At 36.4% G+C, this 17,745-nt stretch overlaps 1 protein-coding gene across 14 annotated transcripts in view; it reads right to left on the minus strand.

Moving 5' to 3' along the window:
* The window catches only part of DRAM2 (DNA damage regulated autophagy modulator 2), a 113,007-nt gene that overhangs the window by 85,663 nt on the left and 9,599 nt on the right, over nt 1-17,745 (minus strand). For 5 of the 14 annotated variants that reach the window (XM_053214598.1, XM_053214595.1, XM_053214596.1 and 2 more), the window contains exons 5-11: nt 16,963-17,030; nt 15,577-15,716; nt 8,334-8,511; nt 7,750-7,832; nt 5,958-6,050; nt 4,597-5,424; nt 2,910-4,022 (exon numbers count right to left, since the gene is read on the minus strand). In XM_053214598.1, coding sequence (XP_053070573.1) covers nt 5,317-5,424; nt 5,958-6,050; nt 7,750-7,832; nt 8,334-8,511; nt 15,577-15,716; nt 16,963-17,030 — 670 coding nt within the window. In that variant the 3' untranslated portion in view covers nt 2,910-4,022; nt 4,597-5,316. Of the gene's footprint in view, nt 1-891; nt 1,990-2,528; nt 4,023-4,596; nt 5,425-5,957; nt 6,051-7,749; nt 7,833-8,333; nt 8,512-15,576; nt 15,717-16,962; nt 17,031-17,745 lie in introns of those variants that run through there. The other 9 variants (XM_027058367.2, XM_027058371.2, XM_015075612.3 and 6 more) reach the window with 7 other exon arrangements.

Raw genomic sequence — 17,745 nt, forward strand, 5'->3', positions numbered from 1 at the left:
AATCAACAAAACTAAAAGGCAACCGACAAAATGAGAGAAAATATTCACAAATGATATATTGGATAAAGTGGTTAACATCCAAAATCCATAAAGAACTTACCAAACTTAACACCCCAATAACAAATAATCCAGGGAAGAAATTGGCAGAAGACATGAATAGACACTTTTCCAAAGACATTCAGATGGCAAACAGACACATGAAAAGACCCTTCATCATCAGGGAAATACAAATCAAAACCACAATGAGATACCACTTCACACCTTTCAGAATGGCTCAAATTATCAACTCAGGAAACAACAGATGTTGGTGAGGATGCAGAGAAAGGGGAATCCTTTTGCACTGCTGGTGGGAATGCAAACTGGTACAGCCACTTTGGAAAACACTATGGAGGTTCCTCAAACAATTAAAAATAGAGCTACTCTCTGACCTAGCAATGGCACTACTAGGAATTTATCCAAAGGATAAAAAAACAAAATGCTGATTCAAAGGGGCACATGCACCCCAATGTTTACAGCAATGCTATCAACAGCCAAATTATGGAAAGAGCCCAAATGTCCATCGGTTGATGAATGGATAAGGAGATGTGGTATATACACAGATACAATGGAATACTACTTGACAATGGAAAAGAATGAAATCTTGCCATTTGCAACAATGTGGATGGAACTAGAGGGTATTATGCTAAATGAAAGAATTGCTGGAGGGGGGTGGGTGGAGGGATGGGTTAAATGGGTGATGAACATTAAGAAGTCACTTTTTGGGATGAGCACTGGGTGTCATATGTAAGTCACTGGATTCTATTCCTGAAGCCAAGACGACACTGTATGTTAACTAACTTGAATTTAAATAAAAAATAAAAATCAACAACAAAAGTAAAAGGCATATGTCCATTTCATCTTAGTTGTTGAATTTATTGGTATAAAGTTGTCCATTACATGCTCTTATTATCTTTAATGTCAACATGTTCTGTATTGATGTCTCACTTTTCATTCTTGATATTACTAACCTGTTTTCTCTTTTACTTGATCAGTTTTTTTTGTTTCCTAAGCTATTATAACAAATAACCATAAACTGAGTGGCTTGAAAATAATAGAAATGTACTCTGTCACATTTCCCTTTGAAAATCGAGGAGCCTTTTAAAGGCTGTAGGAGAGGATTGCTCCTCACCTCTTACTAGTTTCTGGTGGCTAGCAATCTTTGGCTTGAGGATGCATTAGTCCAATCCCTGCCTTATCTTCACTTGGCCTTCTGTTTCTGTGTCTCTTTATGGTCTTCTTATAAGGACACTAAATCATTGGATTTAATATGATATAGTATGATGTCATAACTAAGTATATCTACAATAACCCTACTTCCAAATAAGGTCACATTCTAAAGTTCTGGATGGACATGGCTTTTGAGAGAATACTATTCAGCTCAGCATATTAATCCTGCTAGGTGTTTATCAATTTTAATCATTTCCAAAGTCTCACTTTTTTGTTGATTTTCTGTGTTAGTTTTCATCAGCTGTGGATATGTTCTCTGTCAATATCTCTTCAAACATTTCTTCCGTGCCATTCTCTTTTTCTTCACCTTGTGAAACTCAATTACAAGATGCAAGGCCATTTGATTTTGCCTTCAAAACTCAAATACTCTGTCCTTTTTATTTTCACTCCCTTTTCTCTTTGATTTTCAGTTTTTTATTTTCAATTGTCCTGTCTTCCAAGTTTATCAAATCATTTCCTATGTAGTTATATCATATTCAATTCTAGAATTTTCTTTTTGTTTCCCATAGTTTACATGTATTTGCTGAAATTCCCCATCTTTTCATGCATGTTTTCCACCCTTTTTACTACCTCCTTCAGCAATTTATCATAGTTAATCTACTTCTGATAACTACAATATCTGGGCAATCTCTGAGTTCACTTCTATTGACTTCTCTCTGAATCAAATCAAATGTCTCTGCTCCTTGAAGGTCTTATAATTTCTTGCTGCATGCTGGATATTTTCTATAAAAGAACAGTAGGTATGAAAATAAATAATAATTACCTCCACAAAAGGGTGTGCCTATTCCTTGTCAGGCTCTTAGACTGGGAAGCTGCATCAATCTAATCTGTGGTTGATGTGGAGATGAGCTGTGCTCATTTAGTTGAGTTTTACCACTTGCTTCAAATATTTTAAATGAAGATTTCCTTTCAGCAGGAATTGGGATCTGAGAATTGGTGAGAACTTAGTAGAACCTTTGTGTTTTTCAGCTAAATCGCCAGCTTTCCAAACATGTGGAGTTTCTCTTTGCACTACATTCCAAAGGCATAAGTTAGAATTTGAGGTTTTCTCTTTGTATTCTACTCAGGCTTCCTGAGAAGGTGAACTCTCTCTCAAATTACCATGCCTTTTGGAGGATACAGTTGCTTACACTCACAATGCCTCAAAAAGATTTTTCCTGTTTTAGTTCTGTTCTATGTTCTTATCTTCCTAGTAAGTGAGTACATTCTTTCTAAAACTAGCAATCTGGCTGATTGAAAAGAAGCAACACATAAATCACGGATTTATAAAGATAAGCCAATGTTTACTGAACTTCATTTCACAGTGAGTCTATATAGGACAAGGCAGAAGAGATAAGAGAAGTTCTTTCTCTTTCATAAATCCACTGAGCACTTACAACATATGACACTATTCCAGCAAAATATAATCTCAGTAACTGGGATGGATAAAAATGGAACTCCTAAATTACAGAAGATCTTGTTTTTCTAAAATCTAAAATTAGAAGTGGACTAGTTCAGGTTCTTTTTACCATGTGATTCTGCCATCTCCTAAAATCTCATCATCAATAATATCCATTGAATGGAAAGAGAAAAAAAAAGGGGACGGGCATTCCCCTTTTTCAGAATCTTAATATGAAAACAACAAATACATCCATTTCACTTACATTTCAGTGGCTAATATTCAGTCTCATGCAATTCTTAATTGAAAGGGAGGCTGGGAAATGCAGTTTTGCTGTGTATCCAGAACAAAAAAGAAATACATTCAGTTCATAGAATCTGTTAATTTTGTCAGCTTAAAAACTTTCTATCCTTAAAGCTAAATATTCAATACAGGAACATTGACTGAATTGAAGAGGAATGCCTTATCTGTTTATACAAGCTTCTGTACTGACATTGGAGGCAAGTCATATTTTAAGGGAGGGTGTGGTTCTCTTCCATTACTTCAGTGTAAGTGAGGGATAAACACACATTCAAAAATCTATTTATAATGCCTTTTTGAATTAACATTTTCACCCTCTGTTATGTTTAAAAGTTACATAATGGGATTAAAATACTATTGAAGTAACTTTTTGTTTTATAAGAATTTAATGTGTTAGTGCATATTTCTAAACCTAATATTCTAGTACAAACCTGTAAGTCCAAGTTCTTCCTGTGTCATCCTCCCCACATGTAATTTATAAACTTTGATTCTATCAATCCCCCTCTCACCATATGTGGTCCTTCACAACTTGAATTTCAGCTTCCTTGATGCACAGGAGTCAGGACCCACCAGTGTTTCTCAGGTGTGGTTGCACTATGATTTTCAGAGGCATGAAAGAAATTTTTCATGGCTTGTATCCAAATATTTTTCTAGTGATGTCAAATTTCAATGCATCGGTATTTATTGAAGTATCTCCCATGGTCACTACTGTGTGACCTATGTAAATAGTATTTTATTCCACTTTCTGTCTTATTAGCCCAGAAGTCTTCAGCAGTATTATTTACACAGTCTTATATCTAGAAACTTATTCCTAATTGAGATTTCTAATTCCACCAGATAACCATTTTCTTTTAAAGTGCTCCCTCTTATACGTTAAACTTGTCACCAACTTTTATTTTGGCCATAGGATCATTTCTTCTAAAATGATAAACCCTGTTAATCTTCTTCAAAGATTCTTTTGAGAACCAGTCACTGGGAACCTTCTGGATGATCATTTTCTTCTTTTGAATTTTCTCTGGGATCTGTAAACCATTCTTTATCTGCACAGATATGGATCCAAGTAGAAGCTATCCAATCACTTGCATGACAGAGAGAGAGAGAAAGTTGTTTTTGTTTTTGTGGATACAAATATCACAACTATTTTGTACCTAGTTTTCTCCCCCTCTCCCCCCTTTGGATTGATTTTGTCCTTCCTACAAAGATCACACCTTGTTTAAAAGGGTTAGTATTTGCTCATTCAAGACTACTTTCACGGGGCACCTGGGTGGCTCAGTCGGTTAAGCAGCCGACTTCGGCTCAGGTCATGATCTCGCGGTCCGTGAGTTTGAGCCCCATGTCGGGCTCTGTGCTGACAGCTCAGAGCCTGGAGCCGGTTTCAGATTCTGTGTCTCCCTCTCTCTGACCCTCCCCCATTCATGCTCTGTCTCTCCCTGTCTCAAAAATAAATAAAACGTTAAAAAAAAAAATTAAAAAAAAAAAAAGACTACTTTCACAAATAATTATAATTTCTATATAAATGAAAATCTAAGAAGCTCTTGACAGCAGTTTGTGGTAACTTCTATTAATCATATCTGCTATTACTCACAACCTTTCAGCCTTATGTATGAACACTAGCCCTAGTTTTGTGTAGATCACAACTGAAGTAAACTTACCTATAGCTACTTCTCTCATGCATGAAGTGATTAAAATCCCATTTCAGAGACTAAGCTTCATGAACCTCTTGCAAGGATGTGTGACAGACTAGTTGGCATAGTATTTGGCCTTATGGCAGGAATTAAATCAACACCTGCAGAATCACTTGTGCAAAGCCTAAGCAATGAAAGTGCTTACATGAATTCAGATCTGCTCCCCTTAATAAGTGGATTCCAGAAGAAAAAAATTTTATAAAGACTGTAAGAAATGTAGTGATATGGTAAAACTATTACTTCAAAACCCAATTCTAAAGGAGCTGCTGAGCAATGCTGAGTATCCGGGGTCCTGGAAAATGTCTCTTATAAAAGTGCTCCAAACAAAACACGCTTTACGATGATTTAGAAAATATGAAAGGCTGGATTTTGTAGACTGCTTGGTACACTTCTGGTTATTTCTCATAAGTAGGAAAAAAATCTACAATGTTGTAGTCCTTTGGTTTTATTTTCTGGGATTAAAAACAAGTATAGGCATAAATGTTTTCCCATGCTCTTCTTGATGATATCCTTTAAAATAACTTATCAAACGGCTTTATTTATGTCTCTTGTTTATCAGTGTTCATCAAAGTCACTGTCAGCCTTGATTAACTGGTTGAAAATTTCAGAGCAGAGTAAGTAACTTTCATGAACATTTTCCCCAATCCCTGAGAATCATAATCATCACAGAAATGTTTTATCCCTTCATCATAAATCTCTGGAAAGTAGCCGTGTTCGTTCATTGTTAACAGGGCAAGGAGCAGTGTCATAGAGGGTTAATCCATGTAAATTGGCTTCCACTTGTAAAGAAATTTTCTGTAACAGAAAAGAAAATTATATATAGACGTTTGTTCCTTAAAGACATCTTCAAAGTCTTCAACATCACATCTTCAATATGCTCTGAAGAACATTTATGGGATTGGGGATGTAAATCAATTCTAATGAGTAACAAGAGTGAGACAGATGCTATACTGACAACGGTATCAACTGTAGTACCAACAGAGTTGGGAAAACCAAGCTTCTCTACTCAGAAGTTCTTCATTTTTCTTTGGTTTCTAAAAGGAATCAGTAGGCGGAGGAATCAGGAAACGTAGGCGGAGTTGATGAAAATTCTGTGAAAAAGTTTCTGCAAATTTACTTGTTCTACAGCCCTATTTTCAAGGTTGAATACCTTACTAACAATACACTACTTCTCCAAACACAGAAACAATTTCCCTGAGTCGCTCCTCTTCTGGCATTGCTGCTTATGAAGTTAATTTTCAAAAAGGCTGGAGACTTGCCTATAGAAACTTCTCTTATTCCACCTGCAGGAAGTTTGACTGCATAAATCTAACGCTGTGTTTTCTTACCTGAAAATCACGGATGTAAGTCAAGAAAAAACCAAAGAAGGAGAATGACAAAGACCATTCTGCTGCAGTGGTGATCATGTGAAGCACATAACCCTTGAGTGACAATGGAAAAAAAAGAACAGTTCTGTGAAATTTCATTCAAATAATCTATAATTTCTCTCAAATAAAAACCCATAAAATTTATAATCCAATCTGCCTTATGAAAATTAAAGGGCATCAGGTAAACACTAAGGACATTTCAATACACTATAGACTTTTGTTAAAAATGTGTCCATTTGAGTTTAACTATAACAAACATGCTATATTAATTAAAGATGTTAATAAAAGGGGAAGGTATATAATACATTGATAACACAGAACCCTCTGTACTATTTTCACAATTCTTCTGTAAATATAAACTATCTAAATTCGGATTTGTTTAAAAACTTTATTCCATTTATCTTTTATAAATAATTCCATATCTGAACTTTCTGTGGAAAAAAACCCAATCCTTAATTTATTAAACCTAGCTCGAGAATTAAAGACAGACATTAGAAAGTTCCTCCTAAGTGATTTACCTACTGTAAATTTCATCCAGAGCAAATAAAATTTCCATCTGAGAACTAAGACAGGAGAACTTCTACTCTATGATCAGGAAGTTACTGCCTTTCCCACAACCCTAAGATTCATTAAATGTCACTAAAAACGTTTAGGTAAAAAATGCTCATGGTAAACGTGGTGTCATTTTTAGAGCATTAAATAATATATGGATTATAGCTAAGAGAATCCAGGGGCTCCTAGGTGGCTCAACTGGTTGAGGATCCAACTCTTAAGTTTGGCTTAAGTCATGATCCTAGGGTCATGAGATCAAGCCCTAGGTCAGGGTCTGCACTGAGCATTGAGACTGCTTGAGATTCTCTTTCTCCCTCCTTCTGTCCCTCTCCTCTGCTCATATATCTCTCTCTAAAATAAAAAAATATATACAATAAAAAAAAATAACTGAGAATGGGGCACCTGGGTGGCTCAATCAGTTAAGCATCCAGCTTTAGCTCAGGTCATGATCTCACGGTCTGTGAGTTCGAGCCCCGCGTTGAGCTCTGCGCTGGCAGCTCGGAGCCTGGAGCCTAGTTGGATTCTGTGTCTCCCTCTCTCTCTGCTCCTCTCCCACTTATGCTCTGTCTCTCTCTCTCTCAAAAGTAAATAAACATTAAAAAATATTTTTAAAAAATAACTGAAAGAATCTAATAAATTACTCCATTCTTTCATTCTTATAAACATGTCCTATCCAGGGCTAATTCTTTAAAAATAAGTTAAAATGAAATGCCACTGAGAGGTTTGTGAAAACAGATAAACCTATTTTATCATCTATTTAGTATATGTCCCTCCACTTTTTTTCTCAGGATCAAAGATGCTATCTCCATTCAGATATCCAGTATACTGGAACCCAAATGTAGAGTCCATAATAATAAACTTCCAGATAATAATTCAGAAAACACGAATTCTAATAATAAAAGATCTCAGTTGGGTATGTTGTACACTACATCCATATTTAGGAAAGACAATTTCTGAGAAAACTCTTTGCCATCATGATTCTCTTCATGTCTTGAAAATGTTCACTGGTCAGACGTGAGAGAATAACACAGGTAATTCTACACAAACTCAATCATACATAGTAAATAATCCTAATTTAACAGAATTGACTATTCTACTGAAAAAGTTTCATTTTTGGTGATGACACAAAAGAATACATCAAAACCAACCAAAATAGTCATCTTTAATATAAAACTAAGTTTTGTAGATTCCAAGCTCTTACTTTGTCCTCGGGGTTCCAATGGAGTTTCTGGTCTACATCTTTGCCATAATTGCCACTGTGCAACAATGATGAGGAAGTCAGCACTATAAAAAAAAGTAAGTCAAGGAGAATCTCGGACAAGACCTATGCATTTAAATTAGATTCAAAATAAAAATAACTTTAAAAGTCCCAAAGGATTACTCATACATTTGTTTCCAAGGTCCAAACCCATTTTCTTAAAGACTAGATGTCACATAGCAGTAGTGAAAATTAAAATGTGCCTGGAGGATTACTATGAAATGGTCTGCAGAGTCAACTCCCCTTTGCTCAGTAAATCAGTACTATCCTCCATAACTGTTCTCAAGGACATAAACTCATCCTTCAGATGTCTGAAGTGAGTATGATCAGGCTAAACATCAGCTTTCTTCCTAGTTCAATTACTGAGGTCCTATGTAAAATTTGAATTTCACATTTCAAGTCTTTTAATTTACTAACCCAAGAATCTCACCCACAAAAGACCTGCTTACAATATGCCAACAGTGTTCACTTAAATTCTGTTATTCAATTCCCTTCCAAGTGGAGCCACATTTTACAGCAAAGGATACTGCTAAATGCACTTACTCCACACCAGATAACCAGCAATAGTCTAATCCAGAAGACTTGTTTGCCATGAATTTTGGGCTGCATTTGGTAGGAAAGGATGGTCTGAACCAACATATATAACGAGCCCATACCAAAGGTGAGCACAGCTCCACATATGTGTACAGGAAAAAAGTCTGTTTTCTAAGAGGTAGAAAGAAGAAATAAGTAAATAAGGTAAACTCAAAACACATTACCAACACAATATTTAAAAGCACAAGCCAGCAATTTCAATAGAACATTCACTGAGTGCAAAAATACTGAGAATTCTACAAAATTACTTCTTGAAGTAATTCTCTCTTAGACTACTCAGCATAAGCCAGAGGACTACGGTAAACCAAATTATTCATATGCCACTACTGAAAATATGACAGTAGTTGTTCATTTACTCATTGAATACCATGTTTCTTTGGGTGCCTCTTGTGTGTCAAGCACTGTTCTAAGTACTCAGATATATCAGTGAACAAAACAGGCAAGCATCTGGCCTTCAGAGTTTATATTCAAGTGAAGAAGCAAAAACAATAAATAATAAACTTTAGAAGCAAGTAAAATTCATAGTATGTTAGATGGTGATAAGGATTATAGAAAAAGAGTAATGCACGACAAAGGGAGATTAGCAGGTTGGAAAGCTGGAGGGAGGGAGTTTCAACTTAAACCCAATTTAAATCCAAAAGCAATTTAAAGTCTCAAAAAATTTAAACACCCCACCTTGGCTCTAGTTGATTGGTTTTGACAAAGTATACAAGGGATTATCATAAATTATAATTTTTCCCCCTTTACCTCACTCTTACCGGTATCCATTTACATTTTACTTTTTACTACACATACCCTCTGCTTAAAAGTGACAAGAGTGGCTCTCCAAAAATCCTACAAACATCTTCAGTTGAGCCCCTCTAATTCTCGAAGCTGGCACTGTCTGTATTTCATGTGGTTGGGAAGGCACTGCACAGCATCTGGCACGGAGGGCATCACGGGGTAGCGAGAGGGGAGAGGTAGGGCTTGGGCCCCTCCTTTCAGTCAACTGTGCTAATTCACAAATACAGAACCCAACTTTCTTAGTTGAAGCTACAGGAAGTTTCCAGTATAAAGAAGTAAAAGATAACGTTTTTGGCAACGCCATTGGTTTTCTTTTGGAGAGAAAAGGCTACTTTGATCCAGTTTGCGGTGTTATAACTGGCAATGAGTTATGAGTACTGAGAAGGGAAAAAAATGCATTGTCATTTCCACTTTGGGTAACAGAAAAAAAACCCTTCGGCACCTGTAAAACAATACAAAAAATAATAAAAATAAAACAAAATGGTACTATCTTCTTATCTTCATATGGGAATTTATCTGTACGTATGGATAAAGGCTGGAAAAATATAGACAAAAATGAAATTAACTATTTTAGGGCTATGAGAAGGAATATGAGTGAACTTTTCCCCTTAAAAATATTCTCATATCGTGATGAAGCTAGAGATAGAACCTGATTGATGACCATCTGGGACGAGTACACAGTCCCATCAATAAAACCCTGTGACTTAAAAAGTAAAAATAAAAAATGGAGAACATTACTATATTTTTATAGTTATAATAAAGGCATATAAAACTGATTTTAACTGGCAATGCTTCAGCTTGTACATTAAATTTTGTCGTATTTTTGAGACCAGAGAAACAGCAAAAGATCTTGAAATAGGTCAGACAGCATTCTTCCTATGGAATGCTAGAGCCTCTGGGACTGGTTCTACACAAATGTGAGTTTTGGCTTGGATTAGGCTACTTTTCACAGAAAACTTCTGTAATGATAAAGCTATGTGTACCTTAGAATTCATAGGTAAATATTTTGCATACGACTTTTGAAAATGAAATAAACCATCCTTTGAGGTGTAGATAGTTCTATATTTGTTCACAGGGAAGAAGAGCAAAGGAAGAGAACAGAAGAGAATTCTATTCATATTTATTATAACCATTGTTCTTTGGGCATATTTTATGTAATGCTTTTGGACAAATGCATTGAAACTTGATCGAAAGTCACAGAAACTCACTTACACTTATGGAAAAGAGGGTATTTATATCTTTTATACTCATTTTACTAGAAAGGGCAATGATAGACCTATTTCTTGCATAAGCTAGATTAAAGTGTTCTGTACCTGGAAAAAAAAGTTATGTACAGAGACAGACGTTAACTTATAGAACACTGATAGTAATACAAATAATCCACATCTGCATAAATGCAAACTGTGTCCTTTTGAATGCTATTAATTATTACCCTGTGAATAATGGCCAGTTTTGCATCATAAATTTATTTTACATTCCTTATCTGACAATAAATGTATGGTACTTTGACTTCTCTTTTAGCTGATTTGTAATTCCTAGTATTTCTCTCATGAATTAATAAGTTAAAGTCTTTGACACATTTATCCTCTTTAAAAATATATCCTTTATCAAAGACAAAAACTTAGCTTTTGACAAAGACAAGAAAAATTACAGAGATTATGTGTGGTCAGGAGCCAATGTCTGATAAAGAAGTTATAAATTACATATTGATTATATCTGTAAACTTTACCTAAAAGCAGTTAATGAAACTTAGGAACTAATATTCTGCTTACTTATCCTTATCCTCTCTCCCAGGTGTCCTTGAGGATAAATTTTACAGGAAGAGAGAATGCCATGTGACAACAGAGGCATATATTATAGAGTTATGCCATGAGCCACGCATACCAAGGGTTACTGGTTTCCACCAGAAACTAAGAAAGAGGCATGGAATAGCCTGTGTCCAAAAGGGAACCATCCCTACTAACATCTTGGTTTCAGACTTCTGGCTTCCTAAACTTTGAGAGAATAAATTTCTGTTATCTTAAGCCACTTGATGTATGGTATTTTATTATGGCAGCCTTATGAAATTAACATAGATTTCTGCTTACTTGACCCTTCCAAGTTTCCTTGAGGGTAAATTTCCTAGGAGGGGAAAAATTCCTCTAAGTAGGCATTGAGGACACATGTGTTTGTTTTGCTGATTATCATACACAGTTGTTTTAAAAGAAATTAAATTTGTATCTTTTTAGTCAGAGTTTTCAAATCTCATTAAATCTCTTTAAATATGGACGGCCACCCACACTCAGATATCACCTCACGCCAGTCAGAGTGGCCAAAATGAAGAAATCAGGAGACTATAGATGCTGCAGAGGATGTGGAGAAACAGGAACCCTCTTGCACTGTTGGTGGGAATGCAAACTGGTGCAGCCACTCTGGAAAACAGTGTGGAGGTTCCTCAGAAAATTAAAAATAGACCTACCCTATGACCCAGCAGTAGCACTGCTAGGAATTTACCTAAGGGATACAGGAGTGCTGATGCATAGGGGCACTTGTACCCCAATGTTTATAGCAGCACTCTCAACAATAGCCAAATTATGGAAAGAGCCTAAATGTCCATCAACTGATGAATGGATAAAGAAATTGTGGTTTATATACCCAATGGAGTACTACGTGCCAATGAGAAAGAATGAAATATGGCCCTTTGTAGCAATGTGGATGGAACTGGAGAGTGTTATGCTAAGTGAAATAAGCCATACAGAGAAAGACAGATACCATATGGTTTCACTCTTATGTGGATCCTGAGAAACTTAACAGAAACCCATGGGGGAGGGGAAGAAAAAAAGAAAAAAAAGAGGTTAGAGTGGGAGAGAGCCAAAGCATAAGAGACTCTTAAAAACTGAGAACAAACTGAGGGTTGATGGGGGGTGGGAGGGAGGGGAGGGTAGGTGATGGGTATTGAAGAGGGCATCTTTTGGGATGAGCACTGGGTGTTGTATGGAAACCAATTTGATAATAAATTACATATATATAGTATATGGACGGCCACAAAAGGGGCACCTGGGTGGCTCAGTTGGTTGGTCGTCTGACTTTGACTCAGGTCATGATCTCACGGTTTGTGGGTTCAAGCCCCACATCAGGCTCTGTGCTGACAGCTCAGAGCCTGGAGCCTCCTTCAGATTCTGTGTCTCCCTCTCTCTCTGTCCCCCCCACTTGCACTCTGTCTCTCTCTCAAAAATAAATAAACATTAAAATAAAATAATAAAAATATATAGACGGCCACAATAATCACAAGAGAATTTTTAGCCATCCTGCTTAGTCCCTTAGCCTCTTCACGAAGTTACTAAACAATGAGAACATGTTGGTGGTAAGTACTATGTTAGGTGCTAAATATGCAATATACACAACGGTGAACAAACCCATGGTGCTCACAATTAATGGAGAGGTAGATCAACTAAAAATTTTTAAAAACCATAGATATAAAATTAGACTATAAGAAGTACTGTGAGAAATTTGTTTCCAGAGCTTAGAGAACACAAAGAATACAAATAAAGAAAACTCAAACTACACAGAAGCAAGTCTATTCACAGATTTCCCTGAGGAACTACAGCATGCACTGAGGTCTTTAAGACACCTCGATCTGTTTAGGCTTGGGGTTGTGAAATGTCCAACAAAGGAAACATGAAATGGAGTGAAATAACTTATCTTATTTAAAGAACAAAGAAAGTCCACTGTTATGTACAAGGGAAGACATTAAGAAGGGGAATGATGCAGGGGCGCCTGGATGGCTCAGTCGGTTGAGCGTCCGACTTCAGCTCAGGTCATGATCTCGCGGTTTGTGAATTCGAGCCCCGTGTCAGGTTCTGTGCTGACAGCTCAGAGCCTGGAACCTATTTCAGATTCTGTGTCTCCCTCTCTCTCTGCCCCTCCCCTGCTCATGCTCTCTCTCTGTCTCAAAACTAAATAAAACATTAAAAAATTAAAAAAAAAAAAAAAGAAGAAGGGGAATGATGCAGAATGAGGTTAAAGAGGTAGACAGCACCCAGATCATGTAAGACCTTTGACTTAAGCAGCTTGGCAGGCAGTTTGCCAAACTCCTTTTTCTCTCTTGATTCTATGTCTTTGCATGAAACTTTGGAGCTGTACAGCTCTACGCAGGGGTACAGAGAAACAGAGTAGGATGTATATATAAGTCCAAAAGATTATACCAGAGCAATATTAAATGAAAGGCTTGCAAGAGTGAGTGCAGAGGAAGTATTCAGGCAACTGTGGCAGTAGTCCAGATGAGAGAGAATGAAATCTGAACTGGCTGAGAAGGAGATGGTAGGGAGAGAAGTGGAGATGAAAATGGACAGAAGCAGATGCTTTCAAGACATGTTTAAGAGGTAAAACCAGTAAGTCCCTACTTTAAAACACAGCGCTAGAGTCTCTTCCAAGTCAAGCTCTAGAACTGTAAACATCTGGTTTGTGGACCTTTTTTTCCTGTATCAATCAGCTAGAGTTTGTTTTTGCAAGAGAGAAGTGGGAAGAGGGGGCAATGCACTCGCCACTTAAAATAAGCAGTAACAGTTTATGTGAGAAAGGAAGGAAGGATATCTGGGTACTATTACAGAGTCTGCTTATAAACAAGGCCCAGCAATGAAGCCATCCAGGAAGGATGTAGAAGAAATTCAATAGGTCCAAAGCGGCATGAAAAGAAATGTGACCAAGAGAGAAAAAGGAATTTGATTCAAAATTATAAGGCTCAGGTGATGAAGTGAATTAGAATGAAAGCTGAAAACAACAACAAAAAAGTATATCAACTGTTTTTGTAGGTGAATGAGATAAAGGTAGAAAGGCAGTGTGTGTGAGTGCAATCAGGAACTGTCACTGGAATTTACTAGATTGCATAAACAAATTTTAGTTACTAATAGAAGTAATATATTAAGTGTGGAAGTCAGGTTGGGATTCATTTTCCCACATGGGGGTGACAAATATTGTTAAATTGATCAAGGGACAAGCAGAGCAAAGAATCACTATCCATACACTAAAAATTTCCAAAACATATTTTTAAACACTGAGCTTTAGAAATTGATGGACAGGGGGGGCGCGTTGCTGAACGGTTTGGGCAGTTAAACATCCAACTTCGGCTCGGGTCATGATCTTGCAGTTCGTGGGTTCAAGCCCTGCAGTGGGCTCTGTGCTGACAGTTCAGAGCCCAGGGCCTACTTTGGAATCTGTGTCTCCCTCTCTCTCTGCCCCTCCCTTGTTTGCACTCTGTGTCTCTTTCTTAAAAATAAATAAACGTTTTAAAAAATAAAAATAAATAAAAAAAAGAAAGAAAGAAACTGATCAGGGAAGGCAGGACCCTATTTGTGGCAAAGACAACTAGGTAGCTGTCCACCAAAAATTGTATGTCCCTTCCATGGTTTAGAGTTGCCCCAGGAACTGATGCTCAGCAAGACTTCATTTCCTAGCACCCCTGTGTCTAGCAAATACATGTTACTAGAATGATGTGACTTATTCTAGTTAAGGTTAAAGATGTAAAGAGGCAGGTGTGGTTTTTGCATGTTCTCTGACTGTTTCAGCCAGCTGGTTGCAGAAGACATTAAGGACTTAGGGAACAGCAGAGCTCAAAGAAGGATAGTGTCGAGGCCTTAAATCATTGTGGGAGGAAAGCCATCCATCAACCAAAAATAACTACACTAGATGCATGAATATGCCTCTATAAGTATATTTGTATGATGAGTGTGTATAAATAGGGCATCAAACGTCTAAACTGAAACTTTATAAAGACTGTAGAGAGATTAATCAAAAGACACAATGTGCCCAGGATGTGGCTGAAAGAATGTCAATAGAAAGGAATGTGAAGAGTTGGGAAATGTTTATGAAGGTTGACTGCCACTTTGAGAATTCCCTGAGAAAAAGCTGGAAGAGCTCCATATCCTCCCTTTACTTACTCATATAAGGGGCTGAACACCTAGAAAGAGAGGTGATCAATGAGAACATCTTAACAAGAATATAAATACAAAATAGGTGTCAGGCATATTTTTTTTAAGTTTAAGTCTATAATTTGGTCACTTATAATTTATATCAATTCTCTCTGGTCTTGGAGTAATCATCAACTAAGTAGTAATAAAGAGTCTAATAAATAAAGAGTCCTGTGGACCCTTAAAGGGATAATTTATAAATAAAGAGTTCTGTGAATCCTTAAAAGGTCAGAATAATTTATAGGTGTTCAGCAGTTTACTGAGAATGAATTTTTCTAATTGTATATGTAGTGATCTCTAAGAAGGCCAAATAATTTAATGGTAGGGGATTCTACTTTGTCAAGGCAAAGAAACAATAAGTGTGTAACTGAATGTTTCAGGTTTCCTTTTTAACATGTATTAATTTAGGTACTTCAGGAAAATACTTATGCTGGGCTAAAGCACAAACCTGGAAGTTTGCCACGATAGAAAGTCCAAAACAACTCAGTAATCCAAGTACAAGGCCAGCCTTGTTTATTCTGATGATACGATTCTCTTCAGGATTCAGAGCATGAACTTGCTTATAACGAACATAAATTGTAGCAATGCCTGGGAAGAGATAATCCGAATGACAACAAAGTAATAAATAACCAGGGAATAAAGTTGTCAACAGTTAACAAAGGTCATATATCATAGATTTTCCTTTTACATTTTATTTGAGAGAAGAGAAAAAACAAAAAGCAGAATCAGCTGTCGATTTCAAAGAACTTTTAAGGTTGCATTATGGAACTAGTAATATCTCTGTGTGACTCAAAGGCACTGGCCTCCTGTGGGCCTCACATTTACAAATATTCAGGATAAAACTTAAGAGAGAAGTTTGATGTTTTCTGAAAATGTCTAATGGTAAGTGTTATATAAAACACAAACTATTCTATATGATTAGCATTAAAGTCTAAAGTAATTAGTGCTAAAATATGGATAAAATGAGTCTAGGCAAACAAAACAAAACACTAAAAGATGATTTGCCTCACTCTCATCAAATTATTACAATTTGGCTCAATGAGATATAGCAGTCAATTACACAGGGGGAAAAACCACACAACAACCCATTTTACTATCTTTGTTAGTCAAGAAAGAGTCAAATCAAATCAAAATTTCCATGGCAAAAATATTATCAAGGATCTCAGAAGTGTAGAAAAGGAAACAGAGATATGCTTTTGTAGACAAGTTTTTGAAAACTTTAGTCATAAGAAGAATTTCTATGCACTGAATCATTTCCTTGACTTCAATTTTTGAAGCAAGTAATAAATATCATATGGAAGAATGCAAATATTTAAAACAGTCAAAACTGAGAGAAAAAATATTTTAGTAAATCATTAATGAAGTTTGGTTCAAAAAAATAAACAGGAATGTAAAATCCAGTAGAACTCCATTCTTTTGGCATTAGAACATCATTCAAAAATCAAAACGTGGTTCCACTGCTGCTCTCAAACTTCTAAGCTGTTTATCCCAAATGAATTTAGTTGGTGTTAGTTGTGAGCAGTGTGTTTACAGCTTTCTGTCCTCTACTGGTTCCTTAAGAAATCCACTTAAGGCCTCAAGAAATATTTGGTTGTACTTTACAACTTCTATTTGGATAAGAAGTTAAATAGCCTCATAGATATGTCTATGATTTCTGTAATTTAGCATTTTTAGAAATTGCTCTTCTTTTAAAAGAAACATATCTGTGATCAACAATTTAGTGATAACAGTCCCTCCAGTAAACAGAAAGTAAAACAACGAACAGAGTAGTGTTTAAAGAAGGAAATTAATTTAGCTATTAATTTCAATTTTTAAAATAATTCCCATCACTTACATAAAACTGCAGCGATATTTAACATTGCCCCAAACAAGCATTTTTCTGGAGGCAGTGTACCGGTGTCACTGAAAGAAAAAAAAGAAGGTATGTGGATTTCTCACACTAGGTATACATGTGCATTTTTTCTAAAGAATAAAAAATAGCAGGGATTACTTCAAATCCTTTGTCTTTTTATACATTTGTAAGTTCAGCTCTTATATAATTTTATGAGAACATGACAGTTTGAGCTCACAATATCCTACCTGGTTCACTTTTTCTTGTATCGCTTTAGCTTATTTCTTTTTCACATAACAGAAATCAACAGAAAATGATTCGAAAAACACACAGACAAAAGCACATGCTGGGTATGTTAGGGCTGTGTTCCTGACTTCCATCCTGGGCAGGTGTGTTCATCTGTCTCACCGGAATATTCGTTCCCTAAACACCGCAGGTTCTTTCACAACTCTGTCTTTTGGCATCTGTTGTTGATGCTACCTATAATTCAATTAATACTTAATCATTTCCTGTTAATTAAAAAAACATTTATCAAGCACCTCCTACGTGCCAGACAGTATTTTAGGGACAGGAATACAGTGGTTAGTAAGAGACAAAGCCTTTGCCCTCCTGGAGCTTCCACGCGAGACCAGTTTTGAGTCCCCTCCCCTCCATAGCCTTAGCCAACTCCTCTAGCAGAGTGCAGACTCACAAAGCATTCTGTCCAGACTTCTATCGAAATCACTTAGTACAATGTATTGCAATGCATTGGTTTACATGCCGGTGTTTCAGGGCAGTGTGGAATAC

Source organism: Acinonyx jubatus, chromosome C1 (genome assembly GCF_027475565.1).
Source record: "Acinonyx jubatus isolate Ajub_Pintada_27869175 chromosome C1, VMU_Ajub_asm_v1.0, whole genome shotgun sequence".
Taxonomy (NCBI): domain Eukaryota; kingdom Metazoa; phylum Chordata; class Mammalia; order Carnivora; family Felidae; genus Acinonyx; species Acinonyx jubatus.